The 21,901-nt window shown below is 51.3% G+C and overlaps 7 protein-coding genes and 2 pseudogenes across 9 annotated transcripts, besides 2 other annotated features; 5 read left to right on the top strand and 4 right to left on the bottom strand.

Moving 5' to 3' along the window:
* Positions 1-340: 340 nt before the first annotated feature.
* NCS54_01092100 (Aldolase-II domain-containing protein) lies at positions 341-1,266 on the top strand (the record flags this gene model as incomplete). Its single annotated transcript, XM_053156209.1, has 2 exons — positions 341-554; positions 626-1,266. The coding sequence occupies 2 exons, from the start codon at positions 341-343 to the stop codon at positions 1,264-1,266; spliced, it is 855 nt and encodes a 284-aa protein (XP_053012184.1).
* Positions 1,267-1,736: 470 nt separating this feature from the next.
* NCS54_01092000 (DAO domain-containing protein) lies at positions 1,737-3,249 on the bottom strand (the record flags this gene model as incomplete). The annotated part of the gene is made up of 2 exons (XM_053156208.1): positions 1,737-2,986; positions 3,075-3,249. 2 exons carry the CDS (start codon positions 3,247-3,249, stop codon positions 1,737-1,739), a joined length of 1,425 nt encoding a protein of 474 aa, XP_053012183.1.
* Positions 3,250-3,782: 533 nt separating this feature from the next.
* Positions 3,783-5,637, top strand: NCS54_01091900 (annotated as a pseudogene). The gene is made up of 4 exons: positions 3,783-3,966; positions 4,018-5,112; positions 5,172-5,520; positions 5,574-5,637.
* Positions 3,783-5,637: a sequence feature.
* Positions 5,638-6,094: 457 nt separating this feature from the next.
* Positions 6,095-7,222, bottom strand: NCS54_01091800 (annotated as a pseudogene). Its single transcript has 2 exons — positions 6,674-7,222; positions 6,095-6,610 (listed from the first exon to the last, which is right to left on the bottom strand).
* Positions 6,095-7,222: a sequence feature.
* Positions 7,223-7,557: 335 nt separating this feature from the next.
* On the top strand, positions 7,558-8,342 carry NCS54_01091700 (Hypothetical protein; the record flags this gene model as incomplete). Its single annotated transcript, XM_053156207.1, has 2 exons — positions 7,558-7,832; positions 7,883-8,342. 2 exons carry the CDS (start codon positions 7,558-7,560, stop codon positions 8,340-8,342), a joined length of 735 nt encoding a protein of 244 aa, XP_053012182.1.
* A 256-nt stretch (positions 8,343-8,598) lies between these two features.
* Positions 8,599-10,455, bottom strand: NCS54_01091600 (FAD-binding FR-type domain-containing protein; the record flags this gene model as incomplete). The annotated part of the gene is made up of 4 exons (XM_053156206.1): positions 8,599-9,026; positions 9,079-9,953; positions 10,011-10,169; positions 10,226-10,455. The coding sequence occupies 4 exons, from the start codon at positions 10,453-10,455 to the stop codon at positions 8,599-8,601; spliced, it is 1,692 nt and encodes a 563-aa protein (XP_053012181.1).
* A 2,245-nt stretch (positions 10,456-12,700) lies between these two features.
* On the top strand, positions 12,701-13,159 carry NCS54_01091500 (Hypothetical protein; the record flags this gene model as incomplete). Its single annotated transcript, XM_053156205.1, has 1 exon — positions 12,701-13,159. One exon carries the CDS (start codon positions 12,701-12,703, stop codon positions 13,157-13,159), a length of 459 nt encoding a protein of 152 aa, XP_053012180.1.
* A 921-nt stretch (positions 13,160-14,080) lies between these two features.
* On the bottom strand, positions 14,081-15,769 carry NCS54_01091400 (Hypothetical protein; the record flags this gene model as incomplete). The annotated part of the gene is made up of 3 exons (XM_053156204.1): positions 14,081-15,008; positions 15,092-15,324; positions 15,380-15,769. 3 exons carry the CDS (start codon positions 15,767-15,769, stop codon positions 14,081-14,083), a joined length of 1,551 nt encoding a protein of 516 aa, XP_053012179.1.
* A 787-nt stretch (positions 15,770-16,556) lies between these two features.
* On the top strand, positions 16,557-18,200 carry NCS54_01091300 (Amidase domain-containing protein; the record flags this gene model as incomplete). Its single annotated transcript, XM_053156203.1, has 1 exon — positions 16,557-18,200. The coding sequence occupies one exon, from the start codon at positions 16,557-16,559 to the stop codon at positions 18,198-18,200; it is 1,644 nt and encodes a 547-aa protein (XP_053012178.1).
* Between the last annotated feature and the right edge of the window lie 3,701 nt (positions 18,201-21,901).

The raw sequence follows: 21,901 nt of genomic DNA, 5'->3' as shown, positions 1-21,901 counted from the left end.
TTAGTGATAGCTGGAGTGAACCAAAGAAGATGACAAGAAGCAGTTGGTACTGAAAGCTAACTCACAAAACCCGTATCCTATCCTCATCATTATCGACAGCCACGATTATATCACAAACGACGTCGGGTGTTACCGAATGAACTGGCTTTCAAATCCACGCCTGGGGTGTCTGGAGGCTTGGATCAATCTGGCCAATCACGGGGGTTACCGAGTCCCCACGGATAACAACAACTATTTACATGCTTCAACCATTGCCAGGGTCTTGCATATTGTTCAAGCATCACGATCAAGTATCAGTTTTGGTACCAAGTCTATTTCCACTTTCCGCAACAACTTCGCAATGTCATCCACCGCCACAGTCACAGTTGCGACCTCTTCTTCATTGAATGTGACAAGCGGCAAGGATGGTAAGCCGAAGAGACTCCACCGGATCCCCCAGTTTCAGACTAAGGAGGAGACGAGGCGTTGGCAGCTGGAACAGATGGCCGGTGCGTTCCGCGTCTTTGCCAAGCTCGGGTTTGCGGATGGAGGAAGCGGTCACATCAGTCTAAGAGGTGAGTTTCTCTCGTGCTCATCAGTCTCTACCGGGTCAGTTTGGGTCTAATACCTTTGGCCATTTGTTCAGACCCCGTTCGGCCAGATACCTTTTGGATCAACCCATACGGGGTCCATTTTGGCCTGCTAACCATCTCTGATATGGTCCACATTGATGAGGACGGCAACCGAATTGGTGGTGGAGAGAGGCCCGTTAACACGGCGGGCTTCATGATTCATGCCGCCATCCACAAGCGACGGCCAGACATCAATGCCGCTTGTCACCTCCATAGCCCATATGGTCGAGCCTGGTCAACGTTCGGGAAGCCCATTGACATGCTCAACCAGGATTCATGCATGTTTTACAAAGACCTTGCGGTCTATGGCAGCTTCGGTGGCGTGGTCTTTGCTAAAGAGGAGGGTGGCCGCATCGCTGATGCCCTCGGTGCCGCTAAGAACATCATCCTGCAAAATCATGGCTTGTTAACAGCGGGTGGGACTATTGGCGAGGCGGCAGCATTTTTCATTGCTTTGGAGCGAGCTTGCCAGACTCAATTACTCGTTGAGGCTGCTATGACTCCTAATGGCACCCAGCTCAAGAAGTCTCTGGTCAGTGACGAGGAGGCACAATATACGAAGGATGGCACTGGAACTCCTGAGGTGATGTATATGCAGTTCGAGCCAGAGTATCAGTTGATCTTGAAAGAGACCAGGGGGGACTTTCTTCAGTAAGGGAGCTACAATGGGAGGGTTACAACGTAAGCAATGAATCCTGCGTTGTGCTAGACGAGTTCAGTTCAGTAGGGTATTATTAAAGTTTTTTTTTTCTGCGCCATAAAGTTTACTTGCATATCGATCTCGGCTGCCAATAAGTAAAGGGTAAGGGGCAGACAGCTCTTGTGACTCTCTCGGCACACACGTTCAAGGGTATGCCCTTCAGAAAGATATGATGCTCATTCAGACCAAGGCACCATTAAATCTTTCTTTATTACACTTGAAATGAGTACGGAACTATAACCTCAATAGTTTGGGGCACTATCTGCCTTGTTGGGATCAATTGTATACGAGAGCAGACGGCGTCCACATCGGAACAACCAAAGGGGTGATTTTTGGCAAGTTATCATATCTACTTAGAGTCCCTGGCATGTAGGTGAGCCATTAATGCCGTGGAAAAAGGCCACTATGCAGCGTCTTGTATGAAACTATAGCATCGAGGGCCTCTTTGAGGTTGGCCCATGAATGGAACCTGTCAGGACCACGTTTTGCAAAGCCCTCGGCCCCTTCCTCCCTTCCATAAGAACATTGATCGGCTCTCTATCTCCTTGGCTCCTCCACCTCCATGCCTTGATAGCTGGACGATGAGTTTTCACCTCCTCTATAATGTCCACCACCCAGTCCCCGATATTCGGTAGAAACTTGAAGGCATGGCCGCTACCTCCTGTGACAACCATGAGGCCTGGCTGATCCGGTACACGGTCAATGACGAAGTGGTTATCAAAGGTATCAGTATACCAACATGCTCTTGTGAAAGCAACATCGCCAACTTCCTCGAAGACTTCTGGGATATGCTCCGAGACAAAGGAGGCGATGGTATCCATGGCTTGTTTCGGAATCTGAGTGAGCTTTTGCCCGTCAGTCCATCTCGTTACGGGGACGCTGCGCTCCTTTCCATCTGGCTGGATCTGGGGGTTGGTGTACTTGGTGCCACGGTATCCGATCTTGAAGTGGCCCTCGGAGTCAAGGGCGAAGCCGTAAAGGCCCCCTTTGGCACCATCTCTCATCTTGTACATCCAGATAGGGAAGTTGCTTGATGAGAGTCGCTCAAACAGTGGAGATGTCTTTGGAATCTTGAAAACGGCCACGGAACCTGCTGTGGCTTCGCACAGCCCATCAAGCTCGGGGACAAGGACCGGCGTATAGGCTCCACAAGCCATGATGGTAAGCTTTGCATCATGAACTTGATTGTCCTTGGTTCGAACACCGATAACTCTGCCACCCTTCCGGATGAGAGATTCGAAGGTCCCCGATTGAGCACCAAAGATGAACTTGACTCCAAGGCGCCTTGCCTTGTGGAGAGCAAGACGACAAGCCTTGTCGGCTGCAACATGGCCGCCACTCGTATCAAGAATGCCTACCATGGCTTTCCCACGAGCCTTGGACCTGAATTGGTCAGTGTCGAAGCCCAATTGCCTCGCGGCCTCGATATCGTGGGGGTTATTGGTGATGAGCGGTGTTGCAAGCCCCAGCTTCTTTGCACCTTCGATCGTAGCCTGTTCAAACGGGGGTAGGACGTCTCCCTCGTTGAAGGAAATAGCTCCGTTATTGAAAAAGACTTTGTCGGATGGGCTCATGCCAGGCGGCACCTCCCCGTTGGCCAAATCAAGATTCCATTGGTTCCACAACTGGATGGCCTCAATCGAGAGTTCTTGGTACTCAGTCTGAGTTCCATAAGCTGATCGAATAATTTTGTTCAAATCTTTTTTTTTTTTTTCATTAGTTCACAATGCTTGATCAATAACGCATTGAGGCCAGGAGCTCACCTGCTGATGCAGCGTCACAACCCTTTGCATACGAGTAGAGCCCTTGATCATAATCTTGCTTATCGAGAACCGTTACCTGGTCGTAGCCACGCCTGCCAAGGTGTAGGGCGGTGCTCAGACCGAAGATTCCTGCGCCAACAATGACGATTGGATCGTCTTTTCTCAAAGGTGACATGGTCGGTCTCTGGGCGGATTGCGTTGGTGATTTTGCTAGGCAAATGATGTGGTATCGGATTTTATCAGCCCAGAACTCGACGATGTTGAGCTAACATGTTGCCACTCCGGGAGTTTGCGAGTCAGCGTGAATCATTTTATCGGCTGCAAAATGACGATAACGATGATAACAATGATAAGAAGACGCTAGAGAGCGCTAGGGCCTAATCGAGTCTAACCGAAGCGGGGGGCCCCAGCAACTCGGGTTCCCCCGATATCAAGTGCTCTCGTGATGATTCCACCCATACGCTAGTTCGGGAGAATCCAGGATTCGCGGTGCCGGCTCACGAGGATATCCTGTGGGGAAGAGATAAGCATCTGGGGTAACGAATGCAGCTCATGCTTGGCGCGACTAGCTTGTGGCTCCTCCGAGGTCGAGTAGGCGAAGCGAGGCTTTGTAGGTGGTGATATATTCTTGCACTGAACCCGCCGAAGAAACTTCTGACAGCGGACAAGATCATCACTTCCTAGTTTGTCTTGACAATCGAACCAGCTTCCACATTCTCCTCGAGACGGAAACCTCTCCTCACTGACTCCATCATGGGCTTCAGCAAGGTCTTCACTGACTCATCGCTGGCGAAGCATGTCAAAAGCATTCGCAACTCGCCACGCGAAGTCATCTTCAATCGACGTCTTCTCCTTTCGTCGGCGCTCTATGCCATGTCAGGCCTATGCATCAGTAAGTCTCCTCTATTGCCCTCGAAATTCTCCAGTACCTGACTCTCCAAAGCTTGGGACCAGGGCTCCAGTTCTGTCGTGCCCTCTCTCCCGGGATTCTCGCAGACGTTTGGCATCACCTCTGCCACCAACCCCAAAGAGGTGGCCAACTTCATCTCCTTTGTCTATCTCACCGCCGGCGTTGGCTCAGGCCTGTCATTCTTCATCAACGACCGCATCGGGCGGCTCTGGTCCTTGCGATTGTACTTTGTCATCTGGATCATCGGCCAACTGGTTGCCACTTTTTCATATGGCAACATGGGCGCTCTTTACACCGCTCGATTCATCTCTGGTCTTGGTATCGGTCCTCTGACTGTCACCGGCCCCATGTCCATCGTTGAGATTGCACCTACCGAGATTCGTGGCCTTCTGACTGTGTGGTTCAGCGTCGTCATGCTGCTCAGCTTGACCGTGAGCACCTTGACAGTGTATGCTTGCTTCCTGCATGTCGCACCTTCACACTTGCAGTACCAAATAGTTTGGTTCGTACCAACTATCATCTGCGCCATCGTCATCGCTGCGAGCTTCTTTGCTTACGAGTCTCCGCGTTGGTTGATGCTAGTCGGCCGCAAAGAAGATGCTGTCAAGACTCTTGTCGCGCTTCGCGGACTACCAGCAGAGCACCCTCGAGTTGCTGGAGAAATCGCCGACATTGAGGAGCAGATCCAAGACGAAAAGGCCAAATATGGCGGCAGCGGTGGCCTCAAGGATGTTCTGAAAGAGACTTTCATGGTTCCCGCCAATCTTCGTCGCGTCCAGCAGGCTCTTATCTCGTACGCTCTCGCGCAGCTCTCTGGCGCAAACTCGGTCACGAGTTATCTCGTGCCGATTCTGTCGCTTATGGGGGTCAGCGGTGCCAACGGCCATGGCCTCTTCTTGTCGAGCATGTATTCTCTCTCCAAGTTCTTCTACACCCTCATCGCCTCATTTTTCTTCATCGATGCCTTGGGTCGCCGTAAATCGCTCTTCATCGGTATCATCATTCAACTAATCTCGGACGTCTACCTTGGTGCTTACATCAAGAGTCACCAGTCGGGTTCTGTTGCGCCTGGGTCATCTGAAGCTGCGATCGCAGCCATCTTTATCCATGGATTTGGATATGCAGTTGGTATGATTCAAAACCATCGCAGTCTCATTTTGTTAAGTAACTGACAAGCTTAATCCTAGGCCTCCTCGTTCTCCCCTACGTCTTTGGCGCTGAGCTGTGGCCCAACAGCATTCGATCCTTTGGCTCGGCTCTATCTCAAGCCTTCCACTGGCTTTTCTACTTCGGACTCAACCGCGCGACCCCATCCATACTCAGCAGCATGAACAATTGGGGGGCCTTCATATTCTTCGCTGGGTGGTGCTTCGTGTCCCTCATTTATGTCTTTTTGGCTGTTCCAGAGACCGCAGGTCTCCCCCTGGAGCATATTGATGCCCTGTTCGAATGCCCCTGGTGGCAGATTCGCAGCAAGGCCAAGACCATGAGGGTCGACTCCATCTCCGGTCGCAGAATCGATGAGGACATTGAAGAGTGAGTTTGTCCCGGATCTTAATAGAGTTGTGTCTGACCTTGAGCTTCCCCAGTACCGAGCGCGACGATGGACAAGACCAGAAATTGACTTCCAAGGGTCGACAGATGGAGGTCTAAGTTACAGCTTCGTGTTGAGACTATAGATCAGTAGGACAGAAAACGAAGATTCAACCTTCATTGTAATTGTACTTTCAATTTCGTGACTGGACTGTCCATGCAAAACCTGAATTTCTCAGTGTAGACCAAGCAAGACCTGAGCTGAAACTCATGAAGACCTGTTTAGCAATCGATACGTGGATAACAACACAGTTTTTGGTGTTGACTACGATATCGATCCGGGTCACACAGATAAATTAATAATGTGCTCTCTCTGAGGTAGTTCTTTGGGGTTGTTGATCAGATGAGGTCATCAGCCACAACACCAGATGGCATAACCGTCATATATCACGGTATCGAAACCCGACGCCGAAGACGTTTAATCTCGATATTCTGGTCTTATATGGCTGAATCGGATAAAGCTCTAGGGTAGAAACGACAAGTCTTATTCGTGTATTCATTGATCTTTTCTAACTAGTTAGATCTTCGAACCACCCTTCAGCTGGTCCAGGTTGACTGGGCTGTTCGCCTTCCCAGTCTCAAAGTAGGCTCTGATGTTCTCGAAACATTCCCTTTCGGCCTTTTGGAAGGCGACGTCAGTCAGACCACCAAGATGCGGCTGGATAATAACATTGTCTTGCTCGAAGAACCAAGAGTCAACCTTGGGCTCGTTGACAAGCACATCCAAACCAGCTCTCGCAACCTTTCCAGTCTTGAGGGCAACCTTGAGAGCAGCCTCGTCCACGACGGCCCCACGAGCGGTATTGACCAGGAACGCCCCATCCTTCATCGCCTCGAACTCGTTTGTACTAATGAGATTGGTTGTCTTGTCATTCAATGGGCAGTTGAGTGAGATGACGTCGGACTGTGAAAGTAGCTCGTGTAGTGAATCGCAGTATGTGGCATTATATTCTTTCTCGACGTCCTTGGGAAGCTGTCGGCGGTTGTAGTATCGGATCTTCATGTTGAAAACGGCCGCCTTTTTGGCAAGGTACTATTATTCGAGCTAGGTCAGCTTTACCATTCCAGTTTATCAGGGCAGATCAACGGAACTAACCTTTCCGATTGAACCCATACCGACGATACCCAGTGTCAAGTTGGTGGGATCTCTGGCTGGGATGAGAACACCGGCCTCTCCTCTCCATTTCCCCAATTTGGCAATCCGCTCAGCATTGGAGGTATTTCGCAGCACAGCCAAGGTCAAGAACATAGCCATATCAGCGGTGGCTTCGGCAACTGCATCGACAGAATTGCAGAAAATGACATTGTTCTTGCTCATCCACTCAACATCGAATTCATTATATCCTGCTGATGCCGAAGTAATAATTCGACAGTCTGGGACAAGGGCCTCAAGCAAGTCCTTGTCGAAAGGCTCATAAGGCGGTGTTCCCATTCGGATGATGAAGGCATCGATGGGACCGCCTTTGCTGATGAGTTCTGGCAGCTTCTGTTGCGTCTCAGCCCGGTTGGCCGCGTCGAGCATCTCAAAGTCGAAGTCTTTGCCGAACGAGTCCAAATAATCGGCGCCGGCATATTTGGGGGTGCCAAGGCACACGACACGGGGTTTTTGAGAAAGGCGACTGGGGGACATGGTGATGGCTGTGAACACTGGGCGGTGTTACGGTGGTGTGCTATGAGGAAGATAAGAGTAACAATGCTTTCAAGACGGAACGCGACTGGCCTTGTATACGTCCGACGCTCCTGCGAGCTCTCCATCATGATGCAGGGTAGCGGTCGTGATTCCGGTTGGCATGTCGGATCTTGGCCGCCGGCTCGGAAGGTTGCGGACCCCACTTTGATCGTCATGGAGAATCTCGGCTTCCCCCGAGAGTGGTCAGCCGTGGCCCACCGGCCCATATTACGTGATTATTGAGGATAAAGCTGCAAGGGCCCAAGCAAACGCCGATTCAGGAGATTAGCAAGGGTCACTTCTCTCCAACAATGGCCGACAACGCTGTGGCACCACCACCTCTGGGCTTCCTTGCCGTGGAAGTTGACATCTTCAGACCACCAGGAGACCCCTACAATGACAAGACCTGGCCTTTTCCACTTATTCGTGAAAAGGTCACCGGCACCAGTGAATCTCAAATTGTTACAAGCACTGCATACGACGATGCCTTCATTGAGCGATTCGTGGCTGCCGGCCAGCGACTAGCTGAGAGAGGGGCTGTGGGAATAATCACCAGTTGTGGGTTTCTTGCAATGGCTCAGAAAAGGTAGCTACTTCGATTCGCTTCCAATCCCTGGCCACTAAAGACCATGGCAGGCTGGCAGCTCGTTTGCCGATTCCAATCGCGACATCATCTCTCATACAAGTGTCAAGTCTCCGTGCCCTTATCCCTGCAGACAAGGCTATTGGAGTCTTGACATACGACAGCACAAGGCTTGGAGAGGCCCATCTATTTGCGCTCGATATTAAGCCAGAGGACGTGCGAATATGGGGAACCTCTGATGACGGTCATCTGAGAGGTATTTGCGCCAGGGGTGAAGAATATGACGCTGAAAGGCTGCAAAGAGAGCTGGTAGACCAAGCCAGAGCAATGACGTCTCGATACCCTGAGATTGCGGCCGTTGTTTTGGAGTGCACAAACATGCCTCCATATGCGGACACGATTCAGCGTGCAATCAACTTGCCAGTCTATGATGTATATACAATGGGGACTTGGTTCTACTCGGGCCTTGTTCGACAGAACCCAAGCAGCTGGAAATCTGAGAGGAGAGAATGACAAGCAAACCTACTGTAATGCTAGCGGGTCGAGATAGAGTAAGCCATCGGCACGATCTTGCATTCGAGCCGTAGATGGCGAGCGACCCGGGCACAGCAGTAGCCTCATGCTAGTTGGCTGAGAGTTCTATTGTTGGATATAAACAGCTGTATGGTGACACGCATGTCAAACTAATGAGAATACATAGGAGATAAAGCATTACTAGGAGGCCTCTTACGCCAGGGCTGATAACCCCCTTCCTTCCAGACCCGAGGGCTCACCATCCAAACTGCTCGCAATGAAGAGACACGTGAGGACCCCCAGAAATCATCCGTGATGTCGTCACGTTCCTGACTTCCTTCAACAGCCCCGCCGGCCCGCATGCCATGATCAGGACTCGCTGACCGGAGGCCATCCCCTCCACGGCCTGGGCAACGAAATCATTGACATTGGGCCGTTGGTAGTGAACCGAAGCACCGTGGATGTAACTTGGCTGGTCCCCAGTCAGGCTCGATAGTTCAATAGCCGACTCATCGCCTAGAGAATCTTCCAAAACCAGGGCCCCTTCTGAGCCATCTGCTGTTCCCAGGCCTGATCGGTTGGACAGTTTCTCAATCTCCTTCTGGCCAGTGATGTGGATCAAAGTCTTGAAACCCGGGAAGTGACCAACGTCGTGCAAATGAGCTGAAAACCACTCAAGAAGGGCTAAAGGCAGTTAGTCATAAGCACATCAGAAAAACCAAGATTCAAGACTGACCTGAGTTCCTCATGGACCATACCAAGGTAATACCTCTCTTATCAGAGTCCTCAGAGGCCTGCAAGAGCCGAAGAGCACTGCCGAATGCGAAGCTGCCGCCGCTGCCACCCGCAAATATCACCACCCTATCGTATCGCGCAGGGTCTGGTATCTGTCCGTAAGGCCCCTCGACTGACGCTCTCAGGATGGCGCCGGGGTTCTTCGAAGCATACTGGTGTAGGTCGCGAGTGAAGCCATCCTGGGAGGCAACAACAAACTCGAGCGGTTCTGTCCTCGCGATGGTGAAAGGGTGCGTCTCAAAGCGGCGAATTCCCGGAATCCACAAGAATGCATGTTCGCCAGGATTGGCGCCGAGGAGCTTCTTGTTCAGGATGACCCTTGTGCCGCCGTTGGGAAGCGGCTGCAGCGTGGCGGTATTGTTGATGCCGTGGTAGACCAACCGGGATGCACGCACGAGACGATCGAGGAACCACATTCCCGCCGCGAGGCCCATCGCAATGATGACCCTCTCCGCTGCGGTAGGATGGTGGAGAGAGATGAAAACCAGCGAAACCACAAAAAAGACGACATGTAGGACGTAGAAAAGCTCGTAGCGGCGACGCTGCAGGGTCAGGGCAGCCATGACGACTGTCAAAAGACTGAAGCCCGCTACGATGCCAAAAATCTCTTCGCGAACCCGCAGTCGGGCTGCGTTTTGCTGATCTAGAAAGACGGAGGAGTATGAAGCGGCGTGCACGACGACGAGGAGAAACGTGGTCAACCCTGAGATGCGGTGGAGGATGTTCAGTCGTTCGTAGGACACTCCGGTTAGGTAGCCGAGCGGTGTGTTTTTGAGACTGAAAAATACGGTAAGGACGATATTTGCGACAGCCAACCTGTCAATATTGTTAGTGAGAGCTCCTCTTGGGGACATATATGGAGAAAACACATACCAGCCCGTTCGGGCAGCGACAACGACGCGCAGTGGCAAGAAGCTGGTATCAGTGTAGACGAAGATGAAGCCGACGTTGAGTCCGAGGTAAGCTAGTAAAAGAGTGCCGTGGCCAAGAGACGGTACACCAGGGACCTTTACTGACACGAGCCTTCGGAGACTGAATAGTGAGTGTCAGAGCCAGTGAGCTGGTTTATGTGTTTGCTTATTTCTTACCTAGCAAAAGGCCCAAGTTTTAAAGGTCGCCGCAGGAGACTGAAAAAATGGAATATGATAAAGAGTCCCATAAGACCTGCTAGAACACCTGCGTAAAGCCTCATGGCGTCGTGATCGCACCTGGCTCGCGCCGCGAATATTGCCATCAGCTGTGCCTGGTCTGGCGGAGGCGGAGGTGGAGCGCTCTGCGTCGGAGCAGCTGTGGACACATCGCTGGCAAGACTCGACATTGTATGATGACTTTGTCAAGCCTGATCTTGTTCTTTAAAGAGTAGTGGGAAGTGGGATGAGTTGGCTTGTTATACAGGAGGCCAGTCTATGCCTTGTGGTAGTTTTCGTACTGTCAACGAGTGGAAGAGATGGTCGGCCGATAAATGACAACGGGTTTGCTTCACGAATATATAGGTCAAATCTCAGATTCCAAGCTTTTCATCACAGGCCATGTCGATACCCTAGCTCGTAGACAATCTTGCAGAGCCACGCGTTGTCGGAATGCTCGAGTTTCCTGCTCGAGTTTCCGAACAAATGGCATCATCAGCGGCATAACCATGATCTTGGCTCAACCTTGGACAAGCCTGGCTGTGCTGATACCGGCACTGAGAAAGGGGCAGGGTTCATGGTGAGATGCGCCTTAAGATAGCGACTGATCGGCAAAGAGATACAAGCATTTCCCATAGTGATGGAGCGCGGGCCTTGTATTAAGGTTTAGCGGGTCCTCCCTTAAGGTTTAGCTCCAGGGCTTGGCTCATCTTGGTAATCTTAGTAATTGGGAGACGCGCAATTGGGAGAGGGATCCAAAGCCTCATCAAGTGCGTAACCGGTCAAGGGGCTAGGACAGTCATTTGTCAGCTGGCCATATGCGCATCTGAACGTTGATTTCGGAACCATGTCTGATTGGCCACACAGACCCGGAGCATCTACGAGGCGCTTTGAGATGTCGGCACGTGGTGGGATGGGCATCTACCGTATCGACTCGACAAATTGATAAAACCTGGTGGGTCCTGGCACCCCTGCTTCATGCAAGTTCTATTCCTCATATAGTTAGTATGTGATGATAAACTCTCGAGGCTCTTCCCCGCAATATCAGACAAGGGTTTTGCAATGTTTGAGGGATTTTCCCCCTTCCAACGTAAATCACCTGTTTTTTCATCCGATGTGAAGCTATCATGACCCCGTTTTTCCGTCAAAATGACACTTATGGAGCGGTCAGCCAATATCACGCCTCGGAAATCAGGACCAAAGAAGAAGCCGCTATCCCATCGGAAATATACTCCCCCAAAACCACTGCAACGCCGTGAGAATACATACTCACCACGCAAGAAAGTCGAGGTCCTTATGTTCCTAGAGCATCATAGGATATACGATCCAGATCACTACTTTTCTATCAATGGTTATCGTCATCCACTGGCCAAAGAAGCCTCAATCCAGTTCTTAATTCCCGAGCAGACAATATACCGTTGGAAACGGGATAAGGAGGCCGCCCTTGACATCAAGAAACGAAGCTATTCCCCCCACTGGCCGGACCTCGAGGAGGAGCTTTTCCGGCTGTTTCTGGAGGCCCGGGACAAGAAGCTTATCGTAACGACTAGATGGTTCAGGAGACAGGCCCAGATTATCTAGGAAGATAAATACCCTCAGTCAGTGAAGGTATTCACATTCTCAAATGGTTGGTGGCTGGGCTTTAAGCGGCGGCGAGGCATCATCAAGCGTCGGATCACTAAGGAGTCAAGTCGTCGCCCTGAGGAATACAGGGCTATCACGAATAACTTCCTCTGCTTTATCCGCCGGGTATCTAACAACACCAATACACTGCAATTACGCCACGACCAGTCACCTAAAATGACTATAAATTATATCCTCGACTCGCCCGTTCGTCGCTTTAAGAAGAAATGGACTTTAAACGTCGATAAGACCCCGATTCCATTCAAATATCTCGATAGAAGTACGTGGGAATTACGTGGGGCAAAAACCGTGGCCGGCAAGACCGACCGTAGCGGGTGGAGCAAGAGACAGGCCACCCTTATCATATACATCTTCGCCGACGGGTCTTTCCGACTAAAGCCCAAGATCATCTTCCACGGCACCGCCGGTCCAAGAGGCAGGATTTTCGCTGATGAGGGCCATCTTTACGCACCAGACGTGACTGTCGCGTACAATGAGACAGCGTATAATAATGAGGATTTATTTTATGACTGGATTAAGGAAGAATTGGCGGACGTACAGGCGAAAACACGAGACTTCCTTCTCGTGATGGACGTCGCCACATTTCACAAGACTGACAAAGTCACAGACCAGCTACGGCAACAGAAGGTGACGAGGGCGCTTATCCCGCCGGGCTGTACGGGTCAGCTTCAACCGCTTGACGTGTCCGTCAACAGACCATTAAAGGACTTACTACGAGAAGAAACCCTTATTTATATGATAAATAAGGAGGCCCAAGGGCAGACAGAGTAGTCCGTCAAGGATAAGAGGATAATGACAACATGGGTCGTCTCACGGGCTATCCAACGACTTGCCCAACGCCCTGAGATGATTGCCAAGTCATTTATAAGCTGCGGTATTAGTGTGAGGCCCGACGGGAGCCAGGACCACCTCATACACATCAAAGACATCGACGAGATCGATTTTACGGGTTGGGAGACTACTAAGGAGATTATCGTCAAGGAGGAAGAAGTTGTGAATACCCTCACGGACTTTGAGGAGCTTATGTTAGCTGGGGACGAAGACAACACCCCAGAGGACCTTTATATTGGTCTCATGCAGCTAAAGAAGGAACAGCTGAAGACAATGGCCAAGGGGCTTGGACTTTTAGTGGGTGGGAATAAGGATGATATTGTGAGACGGCTGATGAGGAAATATACCGATGGGACTACTGCCGAGGCCCCGATTACAGTGGAGGAAGAGCCTGAATCATGTATTGTAGTTATACCTTAGCGATTGACTTGTCCTTCGTCGTCTCTATCGACCTTGCAAAAACACACCTTTCCCCGGCTCAAGACATCATCGGCAGCCTAACTACTTCGCACCCTAACCCAACCGTAGTAATAGCCTTCTTTTGCTAGGGAAATCCCTATATTTTGACCGGGCGAGGAGGGCTGCCTGTACTCGAGGCGGTAGGTCTGTCTGATCTCGAAGGGTTCGGCGCGTTCAAAGTCGTGTGTGACGTCTATTCGGCCCTGGTTAGCTTCCGTTGGGAATGCCCTCACTTCTGCATATACAGACGATATCAATGAAGCCGCACACCGGCGATGGCCTCGATTGGGGCATGCCGGCGGCCATAACGCGAGGAATTTGCCAAAATCAAGGAAGAGGGGGAGATGAGCTGACGTTGTGTTCTGATTCTCATACTAACTGTATGAGGAATAGAACTTGCATGAAGCAGGGGTGCTAGGACCCACCAGGTTTTATCAATTTGTCGAGTCGATACGGTAAATGGAACAAAGCACTACGTTATTGAGGTTTGATGGCGTACGTAATGCATCAACAGCTGTATCTTTTGCTGTTGTGGCTGACATTGGAGATAAGGGTAGTAAAGCAAGAGTATCCAGGTAGGTAGTCTAGAACGTTTCACGGTAGTTTTGCGCGCAGACTGGTCCCCTTGATGAATGATGTCTTCGCCAATCAAGAAGATGTCTGTCATGTGGATCCAGAAAAAAATGTTAATAAAATTTGAAACGCGGCGAGAATGAACAAATGAATGATTCCTTGCGCACGAGTTATACTACAAACTAGGTACTACTTGAAGCCCGAAGTCATATCGCGTGTCTCGACCGAGTCGGCATCTACACACCCGGCAGATCCCTTATCAATCTCATGTCCGTGCCGTGACTCACCTTCCCCATACACGAGTGCCCCTCAAGACAAATGCCAAAGTTTCGCAGAACGGCGACGACAGCTCTTGCCCTTCCAAATGAGCAGCACCCCTGACCAGAACCCAAAGAGGCACAGCGCCCCCATGATGATGAAGGTGTCCCTCAGACCACTGTGGTTGATCCACGGCTCCGTAGCAAAGATCATGCCGCAGGCGATGATGTTGCGCACCGTAATCATAGCCGTAGACGCCTCTCCAGCTCTGTGAGAATAACACTCAGTGACATAGCCCAGGGAGACCTCTCCAGCAATTGGTACCCCGGCGCCGATAAGCCCCATTCCCACCACCGGCACCATCCAGTGCAAGCCCGCCGAGGCTCCGACCCCGTACAGCACCAACCCGGCGCTCATGATCGGCCCCGCCACTAGTGCAGCGTAGATGCGCGACTCGGGCTCCATGATACCGCCGTTCCGGCGAGCCTGCCAGATCATGAAGCGGTCCGTCCCCGCCCCGCCTACGTAGAAGAGGATCATGCTGCCGACGAGGGGGGAAAGGCTTGTGAGGCCGACGGCGGTGAAGCTGAAATTGTAGCCGTATAGGGGGCTCTGGAAGACCGTGTTGGAGGTGAAGGCCATGATGGAGAGCCACGCGATGCCGAACCCATAGAGGCACGCGCACCAGAGGATGATGGGCTCGATGAGGAGCTGGATGGGCTGGATTATGGTGGCGCCAAGGGACTGGGGGAGCTTGAGGTCCGAGACCAGCTTCAGCCTTTGGGCATAAGTCTTTGGCTCGTGGAGAGGAGGGCCAAAGTCGCCGGATGTGCCATCGTCTCGGTTATAACCCGTTTCTTCTAGGAAGAAGAAGGCAAGAATGGTGACGACCGCCATGGTGATGGCAAAGGTCCAGTATACCCAGCGCCAGCCGACGCCGTCGACGATGAATCCAGTTGCTAGAGGGCCAATGAAGGATCTGTACCGAACAAGTTAGCCAGGGATGATCAATCAGTAGCCAGGTATCCTGAAAAGGGGGGAGAACAACCCGAAAACACTTACCCTAGCGTTGCCGCGAGGACATACATGGACAATCCAAAGCCTCGCCGATGGACAAAGAACTGGTCATTGACAGTCACTGCGGGAAGCTGCTCAAAAGGAGCGGCCACAAAGCCCATCAGGATGCGAGAGCCCACAAAGACGTCGCTTCTCTGTGCGGTGGCTGCAATAACCTGGGCGACGCCTGTCAAGAGACAAGATAGTATGTAGACCGGCCAGCGACCATATCGAAGGGCCTATCATGTTAGACAGTCTTCTCTTCCTGGTTCTGGAATACTTGCAGAAACTCACCATAGGATTCCAGATAATGTTGCCCATTCCGATAAACAGAATCGAGACCGCCGTGCCGACGTTCAGGTACTCAGCCGTTGTACCGAACTCAGCAATGAGGGCTCCGTAGGTAACAGCTGTAGACAAAGCCACCACGGCGACCATGAAAGAGTAGATGTTCACCACTAGGAAGGAGAGGGTCTTGCGGGTGATGCTCCAATTGAGAGGGTCGTCGGGGTCGCTGGAGGGCTCTGGAGACAGAACAATGTGGGTTGACCCATCGTCTCTGCCCGGGTTGAGAAGAAGTCTGGTCCCAGGTACCATGTCGACTGTTTCTAAGAAAGTTCCCGTCTCGACATCTGGAGACGGGGAGTTCTCAGTCTTCTTGATTGACTCTGAGGTAGAAGTCATGTTGAAGAGCGGTTTGGCTGTGTACCTAGGTTGGTGAATGATGGATTAGAAGCGCGATAAGTGACGCACAAAGTAAATGAGGAGTTATGTTTCCATTCTTTCCCAAAGACGGTTTGAGCTTAAGACAACAAGCTTTTATTCACATTATGGTTTCCGAGGTTTCTCGGCCTAGCAGAGGCTAGTGTGCAGGATGAATAATTGATCCAACCCAACGAGTTGACACAGATTGCTGCGGCACGTCGCCAGGGTGTCTAGACGCGTAATATTCACAAATCGCTTCCGACATTCCGAGATAACACTCTTTCATGTGCAAAATGTCAGACCTTGAGATACATCAAGGCAAGTGTAACACTTAGCTCGGGTGCCTACCCCAGAGATCCGGGGCAACCTTCGGATGGGTCCCGAAAACCCTGCAATCTCATTGGTCTCTCGGATCACCTTGTAACTGCCCTATCTTGCGGGGGAGATTGCACTGTCCCTGTCTTGGTCACTATGGTTTACGCTAATGACGCAACTAGCATAGCCCGTGGAGGGTGCTTAAGCGTCTCCTATACGGGGTATTTGTCAGCTCGGAAACAACCAGGGTGCATTCCAGAAACCGTAGATATCGGTGGCAGGGTTGATGGTCGAAAATAGTTGATGCTGCCTCAAGAAGCCAGCTATAAGTTATAGCACAACATCGTCCTCCCAATTGCGCTCAATAGCGTCCTCTACTCCCAGACTTGATTGGGCCTTACTTGGAGATTAAAATAGCCAATCGTCTTTTTTCAGCACTATAATCGCATTCATGTCTACCCTAGACTGGCAGGACATAGTGGCACGCAAGCGAGAGCAGCGTGCCTCACTTATCCCTCAACAATGGCTGATCAAGAAAGCGTCCGGGGACAATCCTCTCAAATCCCTGTTGGACAGTGGCCTTTTGACCCCCGAGGAACTGGACCTCACCGACGTCAACAAGCATGACGCCGTCGAAACGCTCAGCCTCGTCGCTTCTGGGAGCATAACCGCCGAGAAGCTTGTTACTTCTTTCTGTAAGCGAGCCGCTGCAGCTAACAGCTTGGCCAACTTCATCACCGAGGTCAACTTTGAGCAGGCTATCCGCCGTGCCAAAGAGCTCGACAAGCATCTGTTGGAGACCGGCCGCGTCGTCGGGCCCCTACACGGTCTGCCCATCACAGTCAAGGACCACATGGACCTCGAGGGGCACGATTCGTCTGCCGGCATCGCAGCGTATTGCTTCGATCCCGCAAAGTCCAATTCGCGCCTCGTCCACATCATGGTTGAGGCCGGCGCTGTTGTGGTAGCAAAGACCAACGTGCCGCAGACTTGCCTCGCAGCCGACACGATCAACGTCGTGTTTGGCAGGACCCTCAATGCCCACAACAGCGGCTTCGGAGCCGGTGGCTCTTCCGGCGGCGAGGGCTCTGCTCTTGCTATGGGAGCATCCCTCCTCGGGCTGGGCTCTGACGGCGCCGGGTCAGCTAGAATGCCGGCTATGGCCAACGGCGTGGTTGGTTACCGACCCAGCGGATATCGTCTCCCCGCCGACGGTAGGTCTATCCTCGACCCGGGCATGATGGGAATCACAGAGCTCGGTCCCGTGGCGACATTCGGCTTGATGGGTCACTCGGTTAGAGATATCCGGCTCGCGTCCAAGATTGTCAGCGATGCCAGGCCGTGGGAGCACGACCCCTTCTTGTACCCATCGCCATGGCTGGGCATAGCGGCTCCAACGAGACCTCGCATCGGCGTCTGGGCCCCTGGCACCCCCAATAACTATTGCCACCTCTTCCCTCCTGTGATGCGAGGCTATCTGGCAGCCCAGGAGCGTCTACGCCAGGCTGGATATGAACTCGTCGAGTTCACTCCGCCAGACATGAGCGAGGTCTGGGATCTCTGCAAAGCTTTTATTCACGTCCAAGGTATTACTGCCCTGACCAAGGAGATTGCAAAAGAGCCCATCATGAAGATTGTGGAAAAGACTGGCACTCTAGGGTCTGAGTGGGCCAGCAAGAGAATCACCCTCGAGGACGTCCACTTGCTCAACCAGAAGCTTGCGCTGCTCAACATTCAGATGAAAGCTGCGTGGAATGCAAGTGGCCGGACCCTCGACGCCCTGCTCTGGGTCACTGCCGCGAACCCGGCTCTGCCTATCGACGAGTGGACGGACACGACGTTCACGGCTGTGTTCAACGCGGTAGACTGGCCGGCCATCTCGCTGCCACTGGGCATGAAATGCGACCGAGACGTTGATGCCCCGTATGTGGACTTCAAGCCATTCAGTGCCGAGGATGCTCGACTGCAGGCTCTGTATGAGCCCAGGAGGTTTCATGGGCTGCCTTTGTCAGTTCAGCTAGCAGGGCAAAGATTTGAGGATGAGAAGCTTCTTGCTATTGCAGAGCTTATTACCAGTGTAATTAGACATGAGTGATTATGCCTTAATAGTTTCTCTTATATTTTACTTGTGTTACTTCCTTATAGGCAGCTTTTAAACTAATTTTAAAGTAGTTCCAAGCCCTGCGTCCGTTCTAGAGACACATCACAGCAAGAAAATCCTCCAACCCGAGTATAGCAACCATCATCTGCATGAACTGCCCCTTATTTCTTCAACGGAAAACTACGTCAAGGAAAAAAAGAGTGCGCTCGCTGTAAACTACAATGTTATGAAGGCTCTCGAACCGGACAGCACCCGCACCCGAACCCTACCATTGCGTTGCTGGAAAACTGGGTTGAGCAAATCCGCCAGTGAAACCGGAACCTGTACCGTCTTATAAGTGACTGCTGCCTCACGCTATGCTCTAGTGAACGGCCAGAGCCTGGGTGTGGTGCACAAGCATATTGACCCTCAAGGAGTTTGCTATGTTAAATAAGTGTTGTTTGATGGAAGTTATAAGAGGATTAATATCCCCTATGAAGGACAGTAAAGAATTGAAACACTATTCCTTGACACTCAGGACGACTGTAACAAGCCCAAGTGAGCATGGGAGTCCTAAGCACTCTGCCTCGACATGATGCCCATCCCCTTAACCTACACACCACACCATAACTGTCCATCGCTATTGTGAATTCTCTCATCTAGTAGTCCATTTATTAACATTTTATTTTTCTAAAGAAAGGGAATAACGCACCTAGAACGACGGATGAGGGTATATAGTTTCCCTTTATAGTGGCACAACTGGTACTGAGCCGGTAACTCGACCAATCTATTTTTGTGTCCCGGCACGTCTTGGAGTATAACCCACTATTAAAAATTAACCGGTGGGAACAAGTAATAAGTAGGAATTTTCATACAAGCTTCGCCAAGTTATCCAACCATCAGCATTACCAAGACAATGGTCAAGGTTTAGAGAGGAGATGTAGTACACGCCATTAGTATCTGAACATGAGCATATAAACATCGTTCCGAGACCAAGGCTGCACCCCCTGCAACTTGCTGCGAAACTGCGCTTTTGAATGGAGTTGCTCTCGTTGCTACCATGACCGCCGACTCCAGCTGTCTCAAGAGCCAACTCCGAGCCAGTTTCGCCGGTCGGAGCTGCCACCGAGGCGGCAGCTAGAATAGCACTGACAAGAAGAATGGACCGAACCATGGTTGCAAGATGGCGGGTCTTGCTGAAATAGAAAGACAAGGTACGAAAGTGGCCAAGAATTGTAGGCAGGGTAGGTGGTAGTAGTAAGTAATGGCTGTCCTTGGGTTTGTGGGTAAGGGGTTGGGCGATCCTTTATATAGTTTGGCAATGGCGGGCTGTAGGTGGAAGGATAACAGCAGTATTTCAATGGGGACCCATTTTAAGAATCAATTGGCTCGGCTATACGAAAATCACGATAGAATGGTATCATTGTGAGACTCGGTATGTTGGTGGTATGCCGCCGCAACATTAGGCATTTTTGGGACATGCTGTCGCCTGTTGAGAGTGCATGACAGTCATACCTCCCAAATTCCGAAGAAAGGAACATTCAGCGCCCTAGTGTCGGATTGATGCGAAAAGGGAATCGGCAGCCAAGCGGCGTTATGGTCTTCAGGCGTCTGGATGCTGGTGGGACGGTTAGCCCGAGAAACCCCTTACTCACAAAGCGGTGGACCATTGTGGGATGGGTGCATGTGGGCTTCTACAGTAGGTGCAGCTTGTAGGACCAATCAAAATGCTCAGCAGGAGGATGTGCAGCTACACTATATCAGTCGTAGGGTTTTATTGTGTTGGAAGCAGAACGGACAACACAAAGCAGCGGGGGAAAGGGGAAAAAAGGCCGTATGGCACAACTTAACTTTGATATGTGCGGGCAATTTGTCAGATCACACTGCGTGGATAGCTTACCCTAACTATCCGCCAGAGTCATGTCAAAGAAAGTATCGCAAGTTACTCATCGGGTTCCTCTCGTCCGCATTGCCTCCCCTGTTCGTTGATTCTTTCCACTTTCGTGCCTCATCGGCACGACCCCCTGATTGGACTCTCTACCATCTGATTGCATGTAGCCCCATTTCCTTCCCCGTTTAAGCCTGGCATGTGATATAGTCAAAGTGGGAAAAACCATGCGCTTTGACGTTGGACGGAGCGGCCCGTGGCATCATGACTGCAGGCACGGAGCAACTCAGCCCTATCTCGCCTAACGCCCGTGGAACCCCGCCCATCCAGCCTGTAAGAATCAGAAGAGAATCAGGCACCGCCGGTGGTTTGCACTTTCGAGGGGGGACAGAGCAAGCACTTCAAGTTTCTTCTAGCAAAGCCGTCTTAGAGGGCTGTTGAGCGTTGAGGGTGGGCGGGTGAATCCTTCGAACTATGGGTCTAGGCTGACAGCTCCCCGCCCCTTCAGTGGGGACGGTGTAAGACTTCTTGAGGTACTTGTCGTCTGACGAGGGCCATGCACTTCTCTCTATCTGATTCTTTGACACTGCCAGCGCGCCGTCAAAGGCCAACAGCGGCCGAAGAGGACACTATACCCTTGTTACGAAAATGCGCGTGCCAGAGGAGCCAGTAGAGATCAAATTGAATGCTACTCTGGCTAGTCTCCGCCTCCACTATGTAGCATCACCAGACGACAAAAGTACACACCATATTTGGCTAGATCGAAAAGCTTCACGAGCGGGACATGATACTGGATGAGGTGCATGGGCTGAGCCTTTTCTTTCGCTCAATTCTATGACGTATCTAGTTTTTAACAACGGCCGGGCAAAAGGTTTAGGTCGTGTGTGCGTCTGTATGTGCCCAAGACAAAATAGTCTCAGCAGTTGAGTCGCAGGGATTGATGCATATCGCTCATGAGCTTCTTGGCCTCTTTTGGGTATATTCTGCGCACAAATACTACATCTCTCTATCTCATGTTGATCTATCATTAGGTAGGCAACCCGCGATGTTGCTTCAATATCACTCAAAAGTAGCCATTTCCATTCCACCAGTGTGATACTTACTTTACCTAAACGCGACACATAAGCCGGCGACAGCCTACCACTTCACGCCTGGTTGTTATGTATGACCACTTTACTGCGTATGTAACAGGACCATAGAAGTTGTTATTCGAGCTTATGCCATTTCGATCTTGTGGCTCAGTTAACCCATCAAGGGCCGAGCTTCAACTATAATAAACAACACATTGTCAACACATCATAGTATCATATCCCAATGCTACCACAGTGGCCTTATTTTTTAACCTTCTGCTGCCCGCCTTATACCATTTCATTGCTACAGACCGACATGTCGGGGAATTTTGGCCCCTCAGTTTGTTTCGTTTTCGTAGCGGCTTCGGCAGCACTCGCCTCGGCGAGTCGCCCCTCCACACTCTTTCGTGCTGTGAGCGCCCAAATACAACTATCAAAGAGAAGGTGTACCTATTCCAAAGGTAACCCTTTCATCTCTAAGATTAAACAGTAGATGAAGATATCCGACAGGACGATGCAGGCGCCAAGAAGGTAAGGCATGCCGAACTTGATGTTGCGGATCATGTATGGGCTGAGTAGATGACAGCGGACTGGACGATCAACTGAACGGCTACCACAGCCCTCGTGGTTAAACTTCGAATTCTGCTAGAAGATTTCCACAGCAAAGATCCAGGGTTATGATCACAGGTCAGCGTCAACGGGTGTGTTGAGGGGTTGTTACGGTACCCACCATTGCCTGCCGGGAAAAGGCGCAGGCT

Source organism: Fusarium falciforme, chromosome 8 (genome assembly GCF_026873545.1).
Source record: "Fusarium falciforme chromosome 8, complete sequence".
NCBI lineage: Eukaryota > Fungi > Ascomycota > Sordariomycetes > Hypocreales > Nectriaceae > Fusarium > Fusarium falciforme.
This window is presented reverse-complemented; position numbering and strand designations above follow the sequence as displayed.